The sequence below is a fragment of the Gallinula chloropus genome (assembly GCF_964237585.1).
Source record: "Gallinula chloropus genome assembly, chromosome: 3".
NCBI lineage: Eukaryota > Metazoa > Chordata > Aves > Gruiformes > Rallidae > Gallinula > Gallinula chloropus.
In genome coordinates this window covers 36,054,978-36,081,296 of record NC_140087.1, presented here as the reverse complement: position 1 = coordinate 36,081,296, position 26,319 = coordinate 36,054,978, and the positions used below count along the sequence as shown (strand labels likewise).

Here is a 26,319-nt window from a genome sequence, read left to right as displayed (position 1 = left end):
GTGCTGTAATTGCCTATAAATATGCTGCTGATCACGCTTAAAGGGACACTGTCAAGGTTGACAGGCCTACAGCTTGACTTTGTAAAATGACATCTTAAAATTGTTTTATTCTTCGTGTTCCTAAATTACCAACCTGTGGTTTTCATCATGCTTCTTTTTATCAGCCCAGCTCCTAGGATTAATAAGGTTATGGGAGAATGTTCATTTTTAAAGCAATGACCCAGTCATCGAAATAGTATGATAGAGGCTAATGTTCCCAGCCTGAACATGCAAGTGAAAGCACTTCACTGTAAAACCTATTTCTCCTGCTGTGAATGGGCATGACCTCTATTGCCCTTATGGTTTGCAGTAAGGTCATCTCGTGTTGAAGCAATGTCTTGTGCAAGAAATCTTCGAGCACGGCGCTGAGGGGATCAGCTCTGGGCAAGTCTGCAGCTGCACGAAGTACCCGTTTTCCATGGTGTCTCTTGTGTCAGTCAGGAGTCTCGTCCTAGCTCAGCTAAAGGGGAAGGGATACAAAAAGTGTGAGTCAAGGGACAGAGTTAAAAAGTTCATGAGGAGCCTGTAACTTGGGCTCGTCCTCAGCAGCTCTGCTGGGTTGCAGAGGGAGGATGGGATGGGGAATCCTGGGGATGAGAGAGAGCCCTTCTCTGCGCCGTCTCTCCTGCAAGCAGCTTGGTGGCTGGAGCCCAGCAGCGGGGGAACTGAAGCCAGCTATTGAGGCGGTTTTTGATCTCAGGCAAAGAGTGGTGCCGGGCTTTCTCTTAAGGACAGAATACAAATGGCTGAGGAGTGAAAGGTGGCCTGGGATCTTTCCTTTTATGAAGGGCCTGATTTGTTTCCCAGCTGAATAACTCGGCTCCCTCCGAGCGGCAGTCCTCCAGCACGATTTCTACTTACAGGAAACCTGCGGTGCCACAATAATCGAACCCAAAGGTGCCAGTAAATGAAAAAGCATGACTCTCTGGTGCCAGGGACAGGGGTCTGCTGAGGGGAAAGGGAGGGAGAAACTATAAGCAGAGGTTGTGCCAATAGCCCTGGGGTGGCTGTGTAGGAAAGGCATTTTTGTAAGAGAAGATGTGGCCTTAGCCCCCCACACTATCCTGCTAGACTCTGTGCTGCAAGGGTTGAAGACAAAGCTCTTGAGTTTCCCAAGATGTGGGTCTACAGCCAGACTTTGCCTTCCTTTCTGCCTGTGAGGTGAAAGATTTACAGGTACTCTAGGTGTGAGGCAGGGCATTGGATGTGTGTGTTATTCACACAATAGACGCTGCTTAAACGCTATAGGGACTTGAGGGAACCAAGAGACAGCTCAGAAAGAAGCCAAAAACAAATAGAAAAGAAAGGTCTCAGAGCCTGTGAAAAAGGGACAGCTGCAGCAGCCGTGCCTAAACTGGGACTGGTGGGCACTTGTGGCTGGTGGTATCATTTGATGCTGCAGTTCTTTAGAGGCAGGAAGAGTAAAAATCTCCTTCTTAAGGTTTTCTCCAACTACAGGAAAGAGAGAAAGTAAAAATAAAATGAAATGAAATAATAAAATAAAATAAAATAAAATAAAAATCCTCAGGCTGGAGTTCCCACAGAACAGAACTCAAGTCTAATGTCAGTCTAGTGACAGATCCAGCTCAAAGGTTCAGCTGGTGGGAAGGTGTTCCCCATGCTTCCAGTATGCACCCAAGAGACTAGGGCAGCGGAGAGGCTGTCTCTCTTACAAGTGAAGCCTGCAGGGTGTCAGTGTGGATGTGGATAAGCACTTGGAAAGAAGTCTCATGTGTCTAACACCAAAGAGTATTCATCTCAGGCTCTAACAGTTGCAGAGAAACACTTGCAAGTGCAACTTGCATATATTTTAAGAGCTTCCAGAAACCAGAATAAAAGCGAACTGAGCCCAAAGTCTGTACTTTCAAAAATCTCATGCTTTTTAGACAAAGCTTGTATCTCCTGATTTGTTTTGAGCTGACTCAATACTTTTAAATGGTTGTCCTTGAGAATTGTAAAACTTGCTTTATTTACCAAGGTTTATTCCACAGAAATGCTTAAAAAGCAATAAGTCAATCTCAATAGCCTTGCTTAAATCTGTGATTATATCAGTTCTGTGTTGTGAGTATGCAGGGAGCAACTAACTGAGAAGGAAATTGTAAGGGATTCCTGTAACAATAATTGCATTGTATGTACACATATATACCATAATAATAACAGCAGAAAGCAATAGCAGCCTTGCAGTTCCAGAAAATACCCAGTGCCCTTCAGATATACATGTGTATATTCTGCGTTTCCCGGGATTAGAAGTGTTGTTAGGGACCAACACAATTTGTATGCTGCATCTTCCTTCTGATTGATGGAAGTTTTGCCTGGGCTTCCTTTCTTCAAACCCGTGGCTGTGCCTGATGTTCACCAAGAGGAATCCGAGTTCCTCAAAAAAGTAAACACCTGGGAGCTGAGATCAGGAGTGTGTAAGGAACATGAGTTGATTTAATGACAGTGCTCTATAATGGACGATATAAATTTTCCTGCTGTAATTGGTATATACGTTCAACAGTTTTATTGTATGTCAGTGCACATAAGTCGGCACAGCTGCTAGAGAGGCATTGCTGAACTGGTGTTTCTCTTCCATGACAAACACCTATTAAGCAGTCAGCATAAACTCTTCTTGTTACAGCCTCTGACATCACCCTCGGGGCAAGCGGACACAGAACAGCAATTGCTGAATTGCGTATGAAAATTATAGTTTTATTGTCTATACAAGTGAAGGTTTAACTCCGATTCCTGCTCGAGTCAGCTCTGTTATAAAGGAGCGATTCTTTCAGGGAACAAACAAGCACAGTACACCATTGTAATCAAAGGAACAGGCACTATTTATGTATTGGAAAGCCTCGTTCACAATAGTGCTCACACTCTAATGCCCCAGAAGCCACTATTTTAGCAGCTGTAGAGAAAAAAAAGCACGACAAACAAGATGCCATACAGAGTCAGATACGGTTTTTTTAGAATGCAAATGGAATCATCCCATTTGATACAACTCATATGCATGACTCATAAGTAGGGATCATGTACTTAATGTTTATATAAGCATTTTCTCCACCGTGGCGCTCAAAGGCTTCCAGTGTCTCTTGAATCAGATCTCCAATATTTTCACGCTTCTGCTGGCTGTAGTCTATCCCATCGCCTGAATTCACTGGTTAATGAAAGAAAAGAACAGGAATGACATTAAATTTACTGTTACACGTTGAAAAACATGACATAGGAAATAATCGCAATTGCTAGTCAGTCACTGTGGCTCTGTCAGAAACTTTGTATCACAAAGCAGCTGAATATGAAAGCAGGATGGTTTTGGTGTCTCTTTAAGGCTCTGCTCGTGCTCCAACTTTCTACACCTTCAAAATCTATGTATGCATTATTTCTGTATGTACTTAGATACTTCAGTATCTAAGCAAGAAATCCTAATAAAAATAAAGAGAACACATTTTGTTACAAGATAAAGATTCTTTCTTACACCGATAATCTCTTAAAACCATTACTTATTTATTTCTAACGTGGTTATTTAGGACAAAATTCTACTGCCAGGTGCATAAGCGCTTATCTACAAAATGTGACTTAAGTTAGGCTTGCTAGGGCATGAGATGGGTACTGTTTGGGGATTGCTCTGTGTTAGAGATCATATTCACAGCATTATGTTGTTTCTGATAGAGGAGATGTCATGTGGCCTAAAAGAGATATTTGGAGAATAACACAGCACTCATTCAATTCCTGCACCCTGAAAAATGTGTAAAATTAAGTCAATGTCAGAAGGACAAATTACTGCAGCCCCCAGATGCAGTAACATTTACTGCTGCTTTCTCTAACCTGCACCAACAAGGGTGAGGGTAGATTTTGCTCCCACTGCTGCCTTCACATTCCCAGCTCAACGGGGTGTGGAAGTACAACTGCATCTGGCCTCACATCGTCTTCGGGCTCCAGGGCCGAGGATCTGGGTTTAAAGTTTGTGACCTTGACACCAGTAAAAACTGAAGAACCATACTCATAAAGAAAAAGCTGATGAACACGGATAAATTTTGCTTAATTTTCCTGTAAAATATCTGATTGCACCCTGAGTTAATTATATAATTTTTTTAAACCACCTTACACACATTTGTGTTATGTTGCTTTTTTTTTAAATGTTTACACTGATAGAGATGTGATATACAAGGACTGGGCTTCTGAGTGGAAAGGCAGCAATTTCTTTTGGTGATGATGACTCTTAAGCACACAAATACTTTCCTATTTATTTCACTGATGTGAGAAGCCAGGGTTGTGACATCAAAATTAACTACAATGAATTTACTGTAATGTTAGAAATAATAGGTTATGGGAAATACCAAGAACTATTAAATAAAAGGATTGACTTACACAAAATACCAATGCAAAACAAGAAGCACTTCACAACTGAGTGCAACTTAGACTAAAGATGGTTTGCTTTTGCAGAAAATAACTGAGATCAACAGTGCCTCATCACCTGTGTTGTGTGTGCACTGCCAACACTCCCCAGAACACCTGGAGGTATTTCGGATTTCACAAAGGAAACCCTGAACCTTGACCTAAGTCTTGGCAAATATGTAAAGGAATTACTGACTTTCCAACCATTTGTCTATTATCTGTAATTTTAAGCCTCCACACATGCTCTGCTAATGAGCTTACACAGCTTTCATCGTTCTTTCAAAGAAGTAGTAAAGAAATCAGCTCTCTGGTAGTAATGGTGATACATTGCTAAGCAAGTTTAGAGGAGGCCAACAAGATGCTGTGATATGTTGGTCGCAGAGGTATTTTCCAGAATCCTATGTTAGAGTCTTTATTATAGAGCATAGTGTGTACAATAAATGATGCCTTAGATGCTCAATTACAAGGTGCCTAAGAGAATGGACAATGATAAAGGGAAGAATCTGTAAGGGAAGACTCAATGTGCAATGTGCAGTCCGTCATTATAATTATTACTTTTTTTTCCTACGAACCATCTGTGCTATATGAAGGTTTCTATCCTCAAGACAGTCATAATTCACATTAATGCCATGACACAAGCTACAACCAACACTACCAGAAAGGTTATGTCAGCATCGAGGTCACCTGCTAAGTACTAAAATAGCTACCCTACACAGATATAGGAATTAACAAATCTTTCAGACAAAAAAGATAATCATTAACCCCACAGGACAACATCCACTAAACGGATGAGTCAGAACGATCTGCCCAATGCACCTAAGGGTAAATATCTAGTCATAATAATGATGATGATTGGTTGAAAAAGAAGTAGCTACTTTAGTCTAACGGTCTTAGCATGCCCTTCTCTGGTTTGTCTCTATTTCCAAGTTGGTTTGCATGAGGAGCCAACTTTGTCAGCCGCAAAAATGTTGCACATATAAAGTGTGAACATGGATCTGATTCAAGCTCTTTATGGAGTTGTCCTTTGCGAGGGAGAATAAATCAACATGAAAATGCTAGGAAGTGCATTTGTCATATCTTTGTCTCAAAGTGAAACGTCTGGCAAAATCAGCATGTATCGAGAACTCTTTTCGGAGCAAATGTTATTGCTGTGTTTACAAGAAACACACTGAAGGAATACTAACAGATCTAGAGGGTTACAATGAGGAAAAAAAACTAGTTCCCAGACTCCTAAATCATACACCAAGGGTTTTATGGTCCTCCAGGAGAAGTGAAAGGCTCTGCACCTGTCAAGACCTGCACTAGCTGATGAAATCACCCAGCATACCAAGCCTAGGAGTGACACTCCCTGCCCTGCCATCAGCACTGCTGATGCCAGCTGCTGTAGCCGAGGAAACCCTGCTCAGCCCCTCAGGGACTGAACTCAGCCTTTGGCAGCGAATGGAGGAGGATTTGAATTGTGTTTTAAAACACAGTTTGTATGTGAGTCTAGACATGCTTCTACTCATGATTCAGAATATTAAAGAAATTCTGGTGTTATTTGTATTCCATTTCACCTCATTCTAAAATTTCACGAGGGTCATGCTACGAGTATGAAATTGTATTGCATTAAAGAAGGATAAGCGAGTTTCTCTCAGTGCATGAAGAGCTCCATAGGGCAGTTTTGAAGTCCTGGAGCGGAGAAGAAATGAAAATCGACCCTTACAGCACAGTCAGATGTGTTCTTATCTCTGGACATTTGTTAGCATCTGAAAGTGTCTGAGACATTCTTTCAGTTTATTAGATTTCACTTCAAGGCAGGGCAGGTCTTTAAGAGAAAGATTTTTAATCCCCCAAATAACAAGTACCTCTCTGCAAGTGTCTTACAGACTCCCGAGCTCATTCTTGGTGGGGGCTGTTCTCAAGGTTCTGCTTCACAGAAAGTGCAAATGAAACCTGGAGTTTTTCATACACCTCTTGTTGTAGGATGTCACAGTACTTAGGATATTAGAATTTCCCCAGATGTTAAATATCTGAGGGATGCTTAGTGTTGGAGGACAGAATAATACTTAAAAGAGATTTCTGAAGAGACTATGAAGGAAGCCCCATGTCCCCAGCTTAAATGATGTTTTTTAATGTAACTTAAAGGCCATTCCTTTATTCTTTACTGATGAACTTACTGATGGATTCTTTACTGAGAGCATGTATAAACACATATATTTCAACTTGCTGTCTTGGAACAAGTGGGTCCTAGCAGAAATGTTTTAACTACTACAAGTGAACAACAGAGAGTTCTTGTATAATGGGATTTTTTTTTTTGGTACACAAATCAGTAAAGCTACTTGGAAAGACAGTTGCCATTCCCCCCTTTTTGAATCTTGAGAAAAAGAGATACTGAAAGGCAAAAGTGGCTTACTCCAAGTCACAAATCGTGCTTTTTGACTCTTTATTGTAGGTGATGGAAGTACTATGTATGGTAAAATATAACTATGGCAAAAATACTTTTTAAGGGGCTCAGTTCATCCTAGCCAAACCAACAGGTATTTTAAGCAATTAAAATGATTACAGTAATCCAACATGCCAAACACTTAACTAAGGTTTTTACTTCACAAAAATAAGAGTGATGGGACCGTAAAGTGTATTTCTCAGTACAGAACTGTATTTCCAGAGGAAAGCCTAGCACAGACCAATATACAGTTAAGCAGTACACACCACCAGTAAAACGCTTTGTGGAAAATGTCAGGGCCTTATCCCCTCTAGGAGTCAGCTTCAGTGCCAGGAAATAAATGGATGCTGATTTCAGCTATAGATTGACATGCATGTGTGTCAGGGTTCACATCACATTAAGTTCATTGCTCAGGTATGGTTCAGGGCTTAATTAGTTTTTCCAGGTTCTCTTGTTAGGATTAGTTTAATTGTCATAAAGATGTTGGCTTCCTGACCAGAGCGGAAAATGAAAGCCCCTGATGAGTCAGTGAGGCCGGAGGGAGGAGGGCTCCCTCGCATCACTCTTCTTCCCTGTGACTCAGAACTGTGCTTTGAAATTGTCAGCTTCAGGAAGGATGAGGTAGTTCAGTCTCCCTGTTCGTTTAATTGAAAGTCTGTGAAAAGTCAACGACTAAAACTCCCAACCTCCCCCCCACCCCGTCTGACAAGAAACAGAGGGCCATTGCTGGTTCATTTCACCCAGGTGAAGAGAGAGCCACCAGGAGTTACAACTTCTGGTTGTTACTAACCCAGACGACAACCCGTATTCCATTCCCGGAGGCTCAAAGTAGAGGACACTAGTTCCACTTGTTTCTTAGGCCACATCTAGATTGTGAGCACACAGAAGAGCAAAGTGACCTCACACAGGCTGGTCCCAAATCTAGGATGTTGGAAAGAAGAGCTCATATTTATGATGGAAGGACCTGCTGGAGTCATCTGGCCCAGATGCTGGGTTCAAAGTCAGCTCCATTTTCAAAGTGAGGTCAGGTTGCTCCTGGTGAAGTAACTGCAGTTGCTTAGTGCAGGGTAATCCCAGAATGAGAAATGGTGCAGAGATCCCCCTGTGCTGACAGAGCTTTTCACCACCTATTTCAAATGTGATGAAGGGAAGTGCTACTCTTCAGTATTTAAAAAGAATATTTGTCGAAGGGGATTTGCTGAAGTTAGAAACTTCACAGGAGGAATTAGTATCTGTTTTAACACAAAACAAACCTAAAACTTTGGCATAGTAACGGATTCTAACCTGCGTATACAACATTGCTTTTGGAAGCTTAATAATATACCAAAGAAAGAGGCACTGATTTGCCTAAAGAAATTATCAAAATTTCATTAATATCCTGACTTGAAACTATGAATATATAATTTTGAAATTTGTTATTTACAAAAATAACCTGCATCTTTTAGAACACTTTAAAACATTAAAGCTGAAAGTACTAATATACCTTAAGGAGACCAAATCTTTGAATATGCTCAGACCTGTTTTTTGACACTATCAACATTTAGAGTTCCTCATCTCTTGCTTTACTTGGCTCTTCCTTCTATTTTTCATCACTAGTCCTGAGTGTTTATCACTTTACAATACTACAGTGCTGCAGAGATTGCAGAAGAATGTTTCAGTCCAAGAAGAAAGCATGTATTCTTGGAATTTAAAAAGAATGCTAATATAGAGACATTCTTGCTCATCATAGATGTTAGAAAAAAAAATTCTATACTTTTGACATAAATCAGCTGGGTTATCTATCTAAACAAGATGCTTCCAAGATTGTCTTAACTCTCATTGAAAGCATTTTTCTTTAGCATAAAATATAGACCCTTCCTATAGCTTTCTCCCATATGCAGCTAGCTTTTAGTTATTTAATAAATTAACATTTATTTTAAAATGTAAGTGCTGTTACTTTAAATACTATTCAGGAAGTCAACAATTCAGTTAGGGGAGGAAGTGCTCTGATTGGAAAGGAAACATTTGACTGACTTACTATGTTTTACTAATGATGTAAGGCTACTAGAGATAGCTGTAACTACTTGTAAATTGCTGCAGTACAAAAAAAACCCCCAAAACCAACAAACCAAAAAAACCCAACTGAAAATGAGCCAAGACAGCAGCTGTTATCACAGTTTTCCATTTCCAGGAAATGTTAGCAACATCACATGTAATCCTTTCTAAGCCCAGACTTCACTTTTATTTTCTTTCTTTCTTTTTTTTTTTAATAGAAGTATAAAAATGAAAAAGAAATCACAGATTTTGTATCAAATTATATTAGCAAACACATTTGACCAAAGAGGTAAAAAAACCCCAAGGTAATATTACTGTGGGTTTTTTTCCCTCTTTCTTTATGTATTTGAACTTCTTCAATGAATTTAGACTTTGAAGTTTGCCTCTATTTGTGCTCCTGATCAATATCAAACAAAGTAGTATTAAATAATCTTAGATAAACAGCATGCTCATCAGGGGAACAGAATCTGGAGGCCGAGATCTCTGTGGCCTTGGTGCACTGTTTACTGTTGCAAAATAATACATTAGGTCACAAATCATACTTAAACTGCAACAAGAGTTGCACCACTTATGTGAATTTGATGTCCTTCCAGTTATTTTGGATATATGTAAGCTGGCACAAAGCAAACACTGTTTTTTAGCTGGAAATCATGCTTGTGTGTGCAAAATTTGCATAGCTTTGCTGGACTGGTGTGAAAGACATTTGTTCATCACATTTATTTCTCATCCAAATAAGGCATAATTAATGCAAAAGGAATTAAAACCATGGAAAAACAAATCTTTGTATGTGTGTGGAATAAATATCTTTTATTTTTTAACGTAATCGAAAGTGACAAAGCCCAAAGTCCCAAAGTGCTTTAAAGATTGCTGATTTCAGTATGAATCGTAATGCTACAACAGCCAATTTTTAACATTGAGTTTATTCATACTTAAAATCAAGATGCTTGACAAGCCACCCTCCTTCCCTCATTGAAAGATTTTTATTAATATAGCCAACATGATTTTGAGGGAAAGCCCTAGGTTCCTCTTTACAAACAAAAAGCTCAGTAATACATTACTTTGTGTGAACAACTGTTGATGTGTCTGTGGTGCATGATCTGTCACGTACTAATGGAATTTGTTGTGTTTAAATTCACTGGTCAAAGTCATTACCATTTAAGAACCATATTTGGTATAGCTTACCCATTAAAAATTTCACTGACAACTGAATGACTTCAGTGACTGCTTTCATAACTTGTGACAGAAGGCTGAGCCCTCTATTATCTTTGGAATGCAACCATGTAAAAAATAGGTCAATATATGAAAAATTTCCCATCAAAATTCTGGGATCAGGTTGTTAGATATGCTTGTATGTTGCTGGAAATGCCTGGAGTTGCCAGTTTTCTAGTTTTTCTGTCCCCTAATTAAGCAAAATAAACAAGAACCCGAAGTCATCTGAGGGTATTTTAGCCGTGATTTGAGAAGGGGCAAGGAAATGAAAGCTATGAATGACCGTGTGGATTTGCCAAGATTTCTTTCATTGCTGTGGGACAAGGACAGATTTTATGCAGTTTAAAGGACAGATAGCATTGAAACTGGAATGTACTATTTTATCCTCAGGCCAGACAGAAAGGAACACTCTGCTCAATGAGATATCTGTATTGTAAGGGTCAGGATATCTCCTTCTGGTGTCCCTGAATTTTTTTTAATATCTATTTTTTTAAAGTAAATTGAGTAATCTGATTACTGTTTCTTTCTGAGTTTTTCCAGTTGGATCAATGCATATGGTAGTTTAAAAAAAAATAATTTCCAAGACACGAATTTGCATTCTTTTTATGAAAAATAGGAAGGCCATAAAAATACTTATCAAAAGCTCATTAACAGATACTCATTTTACATTAAGAAAAGTGTACAGTTGAATTTATATTAGCTTTTCAAGCAACCAGAAAAAAATCCAATTCTTATACAACTAAAATGTATTATAATGTGTAGTCTTTACTTACAAGAATGTAAAACAGATAAAAAAGAAAGAAAATTGTGTCCCCTAGGTGTGGTGGTTCTGCAGATTCACAGCTTTTGAATTGTGAAAATTGAAGCTTTTGAAAGCAATATGGGAACTGCACATACACTACTCCCAGACTGATGGGGTTTTTTTTTAAAGCTTTGGGAATCTCTCACAAAATTGTGTCTCACATACCTTTTTCAACATTTTACCTGCATTAAGTGTGAAGAAAGGTAAGTGAGTAAGAAGAACTATTTCATTAGTGACTCTAACTGGAAAACACTCAGCTTTCTTGGCTAAATGAAACCTGTACCTTTTGTGCCTTGACCTGTTATTCAAAAGGGTCCCAAGTATGAAGAAAGCAAGAGGCCCAGCAGCATCCAGCCCAACATGCTGAAAACCTGAGATCTTCTCATGTCAAAGTCAGTTTCATAAGGAAAGCCGTTACGCTTTGGGAAATAAAGTTACGGACAAAAAAGCCAATATCTCAGGTTACAGAAACTTAATCTTCTTGTATATTGGTTCAGTCTACTGAAGTGATGCTTGAAGAGATTATGTGGATATGCCAAGAAGGCACTCCTGGGTCCTGTGGTACACCGGTTGGTGAGGATGTAGTACCACTAGCACGAGACTACAGCTGAACAAAACAGTACAACAGTACAACAGTCATCCCAAGCACTTAATCATAGCATCTTTTCGTGTCTTTTTAAACTATTAATGTAGTAATCTGAAGGAAGAGACATTTGAGGAATGGGGGATCAGAGAGCTCTCCAATGTAGTTTACCATATTCTTCAAATACTGTTCTTGCCTAAGCTAATATTATTTAAATACTGGCATTTAAACACATCCATTTTGAGAACCTTTTAGCACTTTTTACTGATGTTAAATGAGCTGAGGATCCATATATTTCTCTGAACATGTATTTCTCCTGAGACAAATTGGTGAAAGCAGGTTGGTTGGGAGCATATTGTTTCTTCCTGAAACCAGGAAGAAACTGAACTTCAGTGACAGTTAGCAATAACAAATACCATCAACAACATCAGTGGGTATGTAGAAAGACAGAAGATGTTTACATGCTTTTCCAGTAACCTGACGCACTCCTAAGACCACCCGCTGAGATTTAGCAGACTGACATGCTCTTGCAATACACTGAGAAACCTTTTGTTTGACCACTTACACAACTTTTATTAGCTAACTTGCTTTCCTATCCAATATAAAATCATTATTTACTATAGGTGTCATAGACTTTAGACTGTGTTTTTAAAAAAATACTCCTAAAAGCACCCCCATCCCCCCACCCCACCACATCAGGGCAAGGGGAAAGAGTCAAAAGAAGTGACAGGGGTGAATGCTCTTGGTCAGCTGAGGCTAGCCTAGGGGTTTCTAACAACGAAGAAAACAGTTAAATAGCATGTTGGAGCACATCATGTTTGAATATTTGTGAATTTGCATTTTCATATATTATAATGAAGAACAAAAGTAAAGAGCTGTCATGAAAATTCTTCTCTGGCAGCTTAAATATGCTTCCTCACACTTGGATGATCTCAGACCACATGCACACATTATAACTAGCTTTGCATTAATAACAGTGGAATGGCCATTCCTAAGAAGGAAAGTCACGAGGAGTTTTTTAGATAAATTTGAGACACATTGAAAAGATAAGCTGGAAGACAGCATGACTAATATCTAAGAGGGACATATTTCAAGAGCAATATTGTCTTGCAGTTTCCTGGAATGCCTATTGCTCAGTGGGTAGGGTCAGCCTCCAGAGGAAAGGGAGAAGTGACACCTCACCAAATCCCTTTATCGCCTCTCTCCAGCAGGCCACAGATGGCTGTCTCACTCCTACATTGTTTAATGCTATTGGCTGCAGTGAGTTTACGGGTCTCTGATCCAACTCTACAGCTGCAGGGCTGAATGGGTACTGTGGAAGTGCTACCTCAAGAGGAACAGGAAACTGCTTCAGAAAATTGTTACTAAGCATTTCTGGACACCAGCAGCTAGTGCAGAATGATGACTTCTTAATGAAGCTATGGGATGTTATTTTAAGGAAAAAGAATTACATGTACTAGTTTTCATAAATTCATGTGAGCAAAATTCCTCATGAGTCACCAAGAAATTTCATCACTGAATGGTGACACCCAGAAAGGTCTTTCTGAATCACTTCTCTTAGCACAAAATTTATTGGGTGCTTGATTGATAAGTAGAATAGATAATTCTTGTCCTGGGGACGAGAATGTAGCTATGGGAGGAGTAGAAGACAAAGAAAAACAAAGGTTGAAAGTGGAGGAGCAAAAGCCAAGGATGTTAATTTGGCTAATTAATTTTCTTAAGTATGCTCCATAAAAGTTCTAATTTGTATTAATATATACATTATGGATTAGCATAGTTAATTCCAGAGTTTAATTTGAAGTGCCACACTGCATGGTGATCGACATGTTATATCTGAGCCTGTTGAGTTTCCACAGTCATTCTGTACAAGGTGGAAAGGTAGATAGGCTTATCTACACGTCTGTAGTCTAGACCCAATGTCTTTGCTTTACAGTTCTGAGTAAGAATCTCACCTACTTACAAGTTTACTTTGGGAAAGGATTAGAATGGAATGTCAACCTTATTAATGCAAATATAAGGCTCCTACAGGAATGTGTGGTATCAGCTCAAGTATTGACTTTTTAAGATGGAGGAGGTGAACCAAAGCCATTAGTAGTCCATGAGAGGAGAGGTACCAACAGCTTCCTAGTGCTTAAGACCTCTCCTCTCCTATTGTCTTCTGTCCTTTTAATCGTATGGATAATAGAGTCACCCAAAGATCTTTGGTTGGTAATACATTTGTTTTAGAGAGGCATATGCTTTCCTCTCTCCTTAATATCAAAAAAAGCTGAAGAGTCAAAAAGTCATTTTAGGCATGCTCGTTATCAGATCTAGTGCCTCAGTCATCTGCCTCAACAGCTCCTGAAACTGCTGATAGTTGTCTGGCAGAGATTATAACCACTGTCACTGAATCCTCAGAAGTAAGGAAGTCAGGTTAATATCAAATTATTTACATATCCTCACTCTCATAATATATCCATATCTAGCAGCTCAGATTGGCTTAAACAAGGGTTATGATTCTAGCTCTGTAGGGGAAATGGCACAATAAGACAACAGCTTAGGAGAGGAACAAGAGTAGCACTCACAATTTTCAGGTGACTGACAACTGTGAAAACAGCCAGGCAGAATTAGAGACACAGGGCAGGAGATAACATTGTGGTACAAGTCTCTTACAATCAAAATGGAAATTTCAGACTTCAGTGAGGAATTGCAACACTGTCAGGTATCTGTCAGGTGGGCTCTGCCGAAGAATCGATAGGGCTGCATTTCCCTTACCTCATGGCATAAAGTAGGACTTACATTCCCAAGAACGGTGTTCAAGTGAGTGAAAGGCTGATCAGTGAGTCTCACAGAGATAGATAGCCAGACAGGAACAGCAAGCAGAAAAATGTCTAAAATTTGCTTTTCCCTGAGACTCAAATGCTTGCATCCAGCCTGGAGCTACAGCCCACAAGCTTTCTTCTGGGTGGGTATCTATTGCCATTCCATCAGGCTGAGACTGACTGCTTTCTTTGAAAGTAACTTGTGCCACAAGACAGTAATGATACCTGTTTCCCACGGCTGTGTTTTGTTTCTGTGCTGCACTGCTTTACGATAATAAATCGAGTTTTCCTGAAGTTCTACCAGCTAAAAGATAGTATAAGCTAAGGCCTGTTTTGACACCTTCTATACCCCAACAACATTCTCTCACCATGAGCATACATTTGTATTTCTCCCTTCTGCCCCGATGCTTATTTTCCAGGAAGTTTGCCATTTTCCATATCGACTGAATTTAGACAAAGAGTTTAGAAGTTATGGGAGTTGAAGAAGGGGGCAAGACTTACGGAACAGAATAACCTTGTGACCTTAAGCCTTATGTTCTTATGAAGGCAGGCAAAAAAAGGATGAGCAATGGCAGCCATGGCTGCCTCAGTTTTTATTGCTTGAAAACCTAGTGGCGAAGCACCCTCCCAGGAACCAGGAATCAAGTCCAGCATCATTCAGCCTCTGTGGTTTCAAATCCACACCTTTCAAGATCAGGGAGATTTCACCTAATTATCAAATTAGTTACTCACAGAGAAAGGCTCTTTTGACCTCTGTGCTTATGATTTGGCAAGGAAGAAGCTATAAGACAGACTGTTTATTTGACTATGAACTTGTGCCAATGTTTTCAGAGAGACCCAAAGTTTAGCACCTGAATCCAATTTTCAGCAGCTACCTGAGTGGGCTGATCCTGAGCCCTTACTAGTTCCCAAATGAAGTCTACAGTGAGTCAGAACATCTGTACATAAGGCTAGATATTTAATGCCTAAATACAGATTTACATAAATACATCTACAGTGCCAAGTTTTAAGTGTTTTGACTTGAACTAACTTCCTAACAGATGGTTATTCTGCATCTATCTTCATTTATTTATGGCTGTTTATGTTTTTACAGACGTAATAGCTGATCTAAAAGTGATACAAACCTATTCTTTGCCTTTTTATTTCTATTGCACTAACAGCTAAAGCTATTATTGTACAGCACAATCTATAGAAATTACATAAAGATTATCTTTCTGTCTTGTACTCACTTCCAAATATTCAAGAAAAAAACTGCTTTGACCATAAGGCAAAGTGACTGGATATAAATGAGATGGTAGCATCATCTGTAACATGCAAGCTTAAGCAAGATATTACCAAAAATAACCCCCCCCAAAAAAAAGAAAAAAAAAGAAGAAAATAAAGGGACATCAAGAAAATATTTAAGTATGTGCATTGGAAAAATGGAATCTAACAAAACCGATGCAAAATTTCTCAATAAGACAAATCTCGTGCTACATAAAATACAGTTCTTGGTAACATAAGCAGATAGAAGTCTGATTCAAGAAACTGTCATGCAAGTGTGGGATTGCAAAATCCAGACTAAACTGTGTTTACTTCTATCAAAGCATTTCTTAACTAAAGAAGCAAGAAAGCAAGGCAAGCATGTACAAAGTATTAAGAAATGAAGGGCTGCTGAAATGAATGCTACTGAAAGAAATGGATATTGCTGTCAGCTGTATTCACGCCTCACCATGTAAATGAATGAGTTTCAGAAGACGAAATGAGAGAGCAAGTTAACTTTTCTCTGCCCACTACAGTTATTAATCAGCTTATTTTCAATATGAGAAGTACTAGCTATGCTGCTGTCTCACAACGTCTTTCACAGCACCAGAAGTATAAGAAAACAATCGCTATCCATTGCCCCAGAGACAGGAAAAGGCACATGTGACCGTGAAACACTGTGAGACTTCAGTAAGAAATGTCATGAGAAAGAAAATTTCTCAGCTTTGAAGTTGTATTTATTTATGTGTAAGTGGTAATATCCAGGAAAAGTAAAGTTTGCTGTAATCATTTTCTTACATTACTGTGACATGCATTTCTAATGCATGACTTTAGCTACAACTATCTGAATAAGATTCAGGAAATCTTTAGAGTTGCCAACATTTATTATACACCTTTATGTGCACTGTAACATAGCACCATTTGTATCAAGAAACCAGATCTGGAAGGAAACAAGGAGATTTTCCCACTGAACAATAAAGATGTTTTATTTCCATAAGCCAAATAAATTTTTCAGGAAACATAAACTCAAAAAATTATTGATGTAGAACAGTTTCTATCGCATCAGCTGCAGAACTCCACTGGGGAAAACTGAAAGGAGAAGCCCTTAGGCCACATTTTGTGTGACCTAATTCTTTCAAGGGTATGTTTCTGCAAATTTTTCGGAAGTGACAATGCAAATGAACAACAGTTCCCACCGTGATATTTTCATGGAATCTCTCCATAGCCTCCAAATAGCAGACTTTGCACCAACACTACAGTACATAGTTTTGTTGTAGAGTTTAATTACTTTTGGATGTAAATGAGTAGAAAAACAATTATCACACACCCAGCAGAAGCAGCGGTTATGCTTCTATGAATTTCTGGTATTCTACTGCTGTGATTGTCAATTTCAAGTTTCAGTCTATAAGCTACTGCCAGTTAATGATTAGTCTGCACTTTGGTGAAATTGCACTCCAGTCAAGGGAAATGAAGTAAAAAGACGAGGGAAAAAAGAAAAGAATATTGTTAAAGTCTAATTAGAGCAGCAGGGCCAGTGGTGGACTTAGTTGTGATGAGGTTGTCTCTCTATTAAATTCAGTACACTGCATTCAGTGCGAGTAAGATCAAATGCTATGATTTGATTTTCATGGGTGAAATGTTAATAGGAGTGTGGATTCACTTTTTCCCCATGTTGTGAAATTGTTTTTATATTAATGTAAATCAGAATACAATCATTCCTGTCTCTGAGAGTATATTTTAAAATCTGCCCATTTACTTTCAGAAGGTGTAGTGCCGTGCAGTTTATTTTGAAGGAAATCACATTCTTTTAACAAAGAAAAAAGAATCATTCTTTTGACTTCAGCATCATCATCAATATCCACCAGAACTTCATTTTATCTGCTCCCTATATCAGATAACTGTTTCTTACTTACATGGTTATATTTCATGCTGGTTTTTTTCTAAATGAGTACTTGCAGCAAATGAATGTGCTTCATTTAGGCAGCTTAAGTTTTTCATTTAACAGCTTAAGACCACATTCTAGCTATAGTTGATAAAACCATGGTAATTAAAAAGTAATGTTTTAAGAATGTAATTGGATTTTATCTCAAAAAAAAAAAAAGCAGCATATCTTGATATTAAACTTTATATTTCTCCCCTAGAACATCTAGATATATAATATTTAACCCCTCCTGGAACACATGAACTCATACTTGGTACGGTAAATGTTGATAATAAAACCTGTCTGAGTGCCCATTGTATATTGTAGAGAAATGTTATGTATGAAGTTTTTCATCCCTCCTCCTACAATTATTTAATATAGAAAAATCCAAGATATAATTGAGATAAGGCAGAATAGCACTTCAAATTAAAAGGGTCCCATACATGTAATAAACATTTTTCACTTCAAATTGTGCACAAAGTTTATTTGTAGACCTTTGAAGTTGATGTGAAACTTGAGTGTTTATTCAGCTGGATCTTTAAGTATTTCATATATAATGCATATGTTCCCTGAAATAGTTTAAATTGACTACTGTAAACTAATAGTGGGGATGTTGTATGCACATTTCAAATATTCCATAAAGCAGACTAAAAATGTAATCTGGACATCAATTCCTTAATGCTTCATATGGCCTATTCAATAGTAAAAAGATATCAACAGAATTTTGTGTTTGATTTTCTACCAGAACAATAATCCCCTCGTTCCTTAATTATACCATGAATTCAAGGGGAATCTAAAAAATGCATATAAATGTATTTTCCCCCCTTTAATTCTGCTGTTCTGAGGACTTCCTCAAAAATTCTTTAGATAAACATCCTTAATATAAACACCTATATTGACAGGAATATTTTCATCGGGGAATAACCATGAGAGTCCATAATCTCTGACGTCAATATTTCCATCATGCTGTTTATTTATCTCTAATGTGTGTAACATTCTCAGCTTTCACCTTTCCCACTGTCTCACGGGAATCAGCTCTTAGGACAGGACAGAGCAGTTCTATAAATTCAGATTCCATCAAGACAGAATATTCTGTTAAATTTTACTAAAGCTACATCTTCCAGTCTATCACCTTATACTGAGGGATTCTCCAGCTAACTAGAGCATCAAAGCAGTCCATTTGGATGACCTGGCCTTCAGTCACAGTTCTGAATAGTTCTGCATGTTGAGAAAAGCCTTTTTTCATTTGAGACTGACTATAAAGCTGTACCCTAGCCTGCCTTATCATGATTAAGCCCTGCTTTTTTCATTGAACACTGCTTGAATGAATTACTGAAATTTATATTACTTTGATACAGGTACAACAAACTCTGATTATTGGTATTCTTTAGAATTGCCAGGCCAAAGATGCAGTCTCTATCCTAAATGTGAAAGTCCTTTAGGAAATGTTCTTCCCACGTACTGCAGTGTATATTTCTCTATGAAGAGACTGTCATCCTCAGTTGCTCTCCTTTGTATTAATCATGAATCTATCAGTCTGAAAAACAAAGCCAAGGGGAACAGAATATAGGCTAATTCAATAAACAGAACAAAAGATTTCAGATTTCCTGTCAGAAGATATTAGATTGACCACGGTTCTCCCAGCTTTCAGAACAAAGCTGAAAACTCACTTCAAATTAGTATCCTCATAGTCACTACACAAAGCAGCTGAGAAGAAGAAAATAAGACACAGATCAAGGTGGAAAAGGTGAGGTTAAGAGTAAATGAGATTGCTGAGTTATTGTAAATCTAATTAGTTTTTGGAAAATACTCAAATCCTATGATAGGTAACATTAAAAAATCTTATTTATATGAGAAGGGGAGAAATACCTTACCCAGGAAAAGCATGCTGGGAAATGTTGGTTTAGTAGAAAGTAAGATAGGAGGGTTTTCTTAATGCACAATGAAATTCTCATATATGTTTGTGGCTGTTACTGAGTGCTTAGTTGCAATGGTTTCTTAAAAGGAAAATATTTTAAGTTAAGAAAATGCACTATTTAAAATGCATGTGTACAGTACTTTGTATTTGTAATAAGATATGGATTATAATTGTGTAGTTGACTGACATTCAATTAAAAAGCTTGAAATTAAGTAAAGATGGCTGTGTATTGAACTGTTGCATTTTAGTACACTCCCGTTGGCAAATCAACAGATCGCTCTTGAAATCAAGGGTGTGGAACTGTAAATTGAAGAGCAGAGTCTGTAATCAACATGCTTATCTGTCCTTCAGAGCTGTTATCTTGAGCAATGCACATTTTGTTTCCATCATTTGAACCAAACACAATCTTTGAAAACATTAGGACAAACTTTAGATTATTTTTTCATAAACTACAACTAGCATATGATAACTTCTTTGGAGTGATAAGCATTTGTATGAGCTGAAGATCTGGCCAATTCTATTTAATTACAAAAGAAGAAGAGTTTTTCCCAAAGATTAATTAATCAATCATTTTCTGAAACAACAACAGCCATCTTAAAAGCACTTCGCAAAATATATTTCAAATGTTTGAAGGTATAATATAGACCCTAAAGAATAATTTATAAAGTGGCATTGGAAGTCCAATATTCACTCAACGTTTATTAACCTAGCAGGAAAGAACTGTTATTTCAATCTTAAAATTGGTAGCACGTAGTATTCAGTTTTGTTTCAGTAAGAAGAACTGGAGTAATAGAGTGAGGGAAAAATGAAATTTTTAGACCTCTAGATCATGACCTCAATAAGTAGTGTGGGACAGAGCCCACCATTTGATATTATAAGCTATCAGTGCTGGAGATCATTCCCTGGAGCTGTTTCATTTATAATATTGCCATTAGACCAGATTCACTACAGACCATGGTCTTTAGGGATGTCTATAAATAAGAAAAAGATGAATCTGCTTTTTTAAGGAAGATTAAGCAAATGACTAAGGAAGAGGTGTTTCCTAGTCCTACTATCTAAGGTCAAATTCACTTCATGAATATATGCATGTCTTCTATTGTAATTAATGAAGGTGCAAATAGGTATACCAATAGGATCTAAGATAAGCCACCTACCATTTTAAACAAAAATAACATTAGTATAATGTATGTAATGCTAAATAAATACCTAGCAAATTGAACTTGGCTGAGTTTACAAATATGGATCTAAATGCAAAATGTAGCTACTTGAATGTGAATCCACCATTTGTACCCAACCTATACGTTGTAATAATCCTTTTGCATAATTTTAACAGCATTTCTTAGTTATATATATTATTTATTAAAATACAAAAATAATCTTTGGGGTTTTTTCAGATAAATATTTTCTTACAAGTAACAAACAAAAAAAGCATTCAAAATTATCCTACTGTACACAATGTGTTATCAACTGCAGCATGTATTTTAAATTGATGAAGAATTCTATGGTTGGAGGGGTTTTTTTTAGTTTGGTACCTGTCATTGCTTCACGTTGAACAATTAAACTGGTTAAATACATTACCTCTCTGTGAATAAGGAAATGAAAAGTACACTGTCAGCATGTTAGACGTAATTGAATTTAGCATATATGCTAGAAATGAAATATCATTTCTTTTTCTAAATTTGTAGATCATATATTGCATTAAGTAGAGCCTAATTGCCACACAATGCTTCAATTTTGTACCATTACATCACAACAACTTCTTCTACTTCTGATTTCATCATTATAGCCTATCATCCCACTTCTGGAAATTTTTTTCTGATGAATGCTTTAATCTTTAACATGTTGTTTCATGACTTCCATATTCTGAATCCCATGATCAATTAGAATATGGATTTGAACAAATAAAATATATATTTTTGTTGTCCCTAAACAGGTGGCTAAATACAGACATAGGAAAGAGAAAACCCAAAACATAAATCCCAGGTAAGCAAGGCCCTGAGCATCAGTGAACATTGGCTGCCTAACTCACTTCAAAAATGGGCTCCAGTAAAACCCTGAGTCCATCTGGGACTCCTTCTGATAAATACACTGCATTCAAGTGCATCACTCATAATTAGAACCCCATAAGAATCTTTTTTTTTCCTCATCTCAGATACACAGTACATATAATTTGATATTTATGTCTGTAGTTATTTACTTCATGGCTTGCTAACTATGGTAGTACGTTCCTATTTATGTCTCAACTAATGTACATAAGTTTTTCAGTGAGCTACACTACCTGGGAAATATGCTTACATATGACAAACCAGTAATTGACATATAAAAATGGGCATGGCTACAGTACATGGTGTCAATCAATTAGAAATTTTTTTGGCTATGCTATTTAGAAGCTGATCAGTTGGGCTATAGATCTTGATATGACTAATAAATTATACAGTCCTTCGTAATATTAATACCAGGCTTTTACCTAAATATAATGCTTCTGGGATTGTTTGCAATAGCATAAAAATAAACAAGGTGCAGAAGAAAACCCCTTCAGACAAGAAGCCAAATAAAGCACAGGACCTTTTCTAAAATCAGTCAGCCCAAGAAGAAAAAAACTTTTAAGTATTTTTCTCTTTCCACGCAAGCTCTGGAGGTTAATAAAACATATAAAATCGAGTCAGCAGCAAGATTGCTCAACTAACCCTGAAGTTTTCCAGAAGACATAAGATAAAGATCATCTGAGCTTATTCTGTGACCACAGTAACCCACATGATGAAATCAGTGGCCTGTACAAAGAGCTAAATCAGCTTCTGGATGAAGGGAGAGCGTGTTTCAACATTATCAGGTATGTTTTAGACTGAAATTGGTATGAAGACAAAGTGAAGAGATACAGGTAGCATGGCAAATTGACACATGAACTGGCTTTTCACCCCAACAGATGTGATTTGGAACTCAAAGGCAAAGTATAAATTAAATGTCTTTTCTGGTGTCATTCTTGCCCATTTCCTCACCATAGAAAATCACCCTGTAATTTTCTCTGATTAACTGTGATTGGCAGCTGTACTCAAATAATCTGGAACTGTACTGGAAGTTCTGTAAAATGAGAAAGCTACAACATCTATGTAGAAAGGTAAGGTTGCATGATACTTCTACATTTATGTACTTTCCATAGTAAAGGACAATTTTCCTAGAGCTGAAATCACACATGAAACAAGAAACTTCAGTAAGAAGGACAAACAGTCCTACCTTCCCCCCAAATAACAGTACAGTGCAAGAGTAGAAAAAGGATTGGAAGGAAATGCTGTGTGACAGGTCTTCCAGAAGTTTTCAGGAATGGTGAAGATTATGTACATTGAAGAGGATTAAAAAAATCAGATTTCATTTAAACACAAGCAGTTTAAATTTCAGCTAATTAAGATGATGATTATGATGTCAGTAGATAAAACTCTTCTTTTACTGTTTGCAGTGGCTCTCTGTCACTACTAACTTCACTCTCATTTCTTGTAGGAAACTAGTAAGCCCAGCTTTATGTAAATAAATTTCATAATGTGGACAGATAGGAACTACTTTTTTAATGACTGATAGTGCACATAATAAATCATAGAATCACAGAATGCGTTAGGTTGGAAGGGACCTTTAAAGGTCATCTAGTCCAATCCCCCCTTCAAGTAAGCAGGGACACCTTTAATTAGATCAGGCTGCTCGGAGCTTCATCAAGCCCGACCTTGAATGCCTCCAGGGATGGGGCCTGCACCACCAAATGCATTAGTTACTGACAATACTGACTCAGTTTCCAGAATGAATCCTGTCCACAGGAAGAATTGTACAAAGTACATACCTGTTTTGTAGTTTAGTAAAAAAAAATAATTCACTAGTTGAGCCTTCTTCCTACAAAAATGCTGAAGAAATGTACTGAACTAGATATGTAGTATAAGCTATTAATTACTAGGGACAACATGAATTCCATGTTTTCCCAGAGGAGTACACTTGCAAGTAGTTTATCTTTCCATTCCTGGTGTCTTCCTGTCTGCCACTTCACCCAGAAATAATGGAGAGGATTACACAGACGTTAGTCAGTGCAGAACCATCAGCCTGACACCAGGAAGGCTCCTCTGTTGACTTTTCTTTCCATTCCCAATTTGCTAATGTTATCTGAAGTTTTATTTCAACTCCTTTCTACTTTGCAAAATTACAGCCCCTTTTCTCACTCTAAAAAGACTCACTCACTCACTCACTCACTCTCAGTATTGAGTAAGTGTCCGAAGTGAACCAAAATTTCATAAAGTTCACAGGCAACCAGTGCAAGTCATTCTTCTCCACAAACTTTGGCAGTCAACAAAATGCAGGTAAGCGGTAAGTTTGATAGCAAACATTTTCATCAGACAACAGTTACATCAATTAAACATGAAACATGCATCAGTAAGATGAATCATTGCCATTTTACCACATGAGGACAACTGGAATGGTAAGAGAATGATTTTGTGCTAAATAAGAGACAACATACGCCCACTTAAATCTTTGAATTCAAATTAAGGTCCAGGAGTTAAACCAGAAAGCAATCAAAATACTTGGGTTTTAGACTGCAGTCTCTTACTTCAGGAAACCAGTCAACATATTTAAATCCATCCTAGTTTAGGAAATATACTTGATTATGTGCTTAGTTATAACCCAATGTTTATGTTCATTATGCAATGTTTACTTCAAATGATTATAAGCATGTGGCTAAATTTATTACCAGAAGAAACAGTTTCCCAAGTTGCTGCTGGAACATCCGCTATCCAAACCACGGAAATATGTTCCCAGATTGAAAATTAAATGTACAGGATTTTAATACTCCTCTTCATTCAGGATCATACTTGTTAATTGTTGCAAATGTATGTTCTGTCATATACAAATAAATATGTTCACTCATGGTGGTCTGAAATGGTGAATGGTAGAAAATGCAATAAAATGGTGTGAATAATAGCAAAGTAAACAAAGATGCTGTAGCTTATTTAGGTTGCTTTTGTAAGCAGGCCAGCCATATGTGTTCAACAAGCAGGGAGGAGACTGGGCTGGGCTACCATGCATGGGTGATGTGCCACATTCTTCTCATGCCACAGCCTTACTGCTCTGGGTTGTAATCTGACTAGGCCACAGCAAACCTGGGGGCTTGGCAGATACCCTGAAGGTAAAGTTACATGTTCCTTTCAATGAATGCATCTTCTGGGGGATACTGTTTAGGCTGATTGATTCATCTTTAGGATGAACTATGACCTTGGTCTCCTGGTTAGCAGAAAAATAAGTGCTGGAGGCTCCCTAGTCCATACTCTTCCCATTTTCCTGCAAGGTCTCTGAAACATTTGTCTATTACCTGGAAGATACAAGTTAACTTAATAAAACCCTTGGAAAATACCTTAGCTCCAAATCGTGGGTTCATTCCTGATTTAAAAAAGGAAAATGAAAATTGGAGCAATCTTTTGCATTCTTGGCTGTAAACAGAAGCAGAAGAAATTGATAGTCAGGCCCTACCTACTGCTCATGCTCAGAGATGCACAGGGTCATTAGAGATTTTTGAGTTAGCAGAGTTCCTCTCAAAATTGTTTCTTGAATTGAGAAGAAATACTAAAGATAAAACCCCAATACTAATTAAGAAAACAGACACTTGGGTGCTTCTGCCTGGCTAGAAAGTATTTTGCTTCTTGTGAGGTACATTTTAAACAGATTTATATTTTTACTAGTAAGGAGAGATCCTAAGTCTGACAGCACAACACAAAAAATCACCTATGAATAAGTATTTATGCAAATAGACATGTTAATTTCATACATGGCAATGCTCTAATCTAAGGCAGAAAAGATGAAATCACAGAATTTAATTTAAACAAAACTGAACATAAATTTGAAGAGCAGCATTTTTTAATAATGACTTTTACACACACAGTGATGTGTGAATTAGTTTTCATAGACATTTATACTTTATATTCTTCTGACAAGTGAAAATAGTGATGATTTAAAATCCGTAACAAACTCTTGAGGCAAAACGTAAATTAAAACAAGAATGGATTGGTGTACAAGAATTTATCTCAGTCCTTTCAAGTCCTCACTTTCAGCTTCACAACTTAGATATTTTCACTTGCAATTTTGTAAAAGCTCAGAAATCTCTATCTGCTTTTGGAAGTCCAGGCATAGATATTCTATTTAGAGTTAGATTGTATATGTACATTTTAAATAGTCATACCATCTTCAGCACATCACTATATGAAATGATTCATTACCTTCCTGTTTCTGAATCAAGGAAACAGGTTGTTTTGTATTTATAGAAGATCCTTTGGAAAGAAAGGAAATGTAAGGAAAACTGAACATAGCACTTAAAATTCTCTTCTACAAGTTACAGTTTCAAGTCCTCCTTAAGAATTATTGCAAGAGGATGCTTGTTCTCTAATAATATTTCAGAAAGTCTATACTATCCTATTATGTTCCTATTCGACGGCTTCTTTAAAATCTTAAATGGCTGGAAAATTAAAATGCCATTGAAGTTTTTAGTTTGGTGGGGTTTTTGGTGGGTTTTTTAGTTTTGTTTTGTTTTTATTTTTAAATCATACCATATGGGCAATGACATTTTTGCCAGGAATATATAACATTTTTGGATCTTTACCTGATGCAGTGGAATGAAGCCAATAAATGGAACACAGGTTACATAAGAGAATTTGGCTCTCAGTAAGAAAGAATCAAATATTCATATGTTATTAAAAATATTTTGACTAAAATTTTAGTTATGGCTAAATAACTTAATGTTAAAACAGAAGCATATATATTTTTAAAAAAGATTTTTAAATTATTTAATTTTTTAAATAAAAGCTGAACACAAATTTCAAAAATATTGATTGTTCAGATGATAACTTTTCATGTAAATTAAGCATGGGAGTTTTCTGATATTGAATCAATGCTCGATTACTTTTTTTTTCAATACAAATGCAAACTAGAAAAAGTTAGAAAAATTACAATGA

The 26,319-nt window shown here is 37.3% G+C and overlaps 1 protein-coding gene across 1 annotated transcript in view; it reads right to left on the bottom strand.

Moving 5' to 3' along the window:
• Positions 1 to 3,020: 3,020 nt before the first annotated feature.
• The window catches only part of PACRG (parkin coregulated), a gene marked incomplete at both ends in the record, with an annotated part of 224,442 nt that continues 201,143 nt past the window's right edge, over positions 3,021 to 26,319 (bottom strand). Inside the window, one exon of the mRNA XM_084261054.1 lies at positions 3,021 to 3,175. Coding sequence (XP_084117180.1) covers positions 3,021 to 3,175 — 155 coding nt within the window. The remainder of the gene's footprint in view (positions 3,176 to 26,319) is intronic.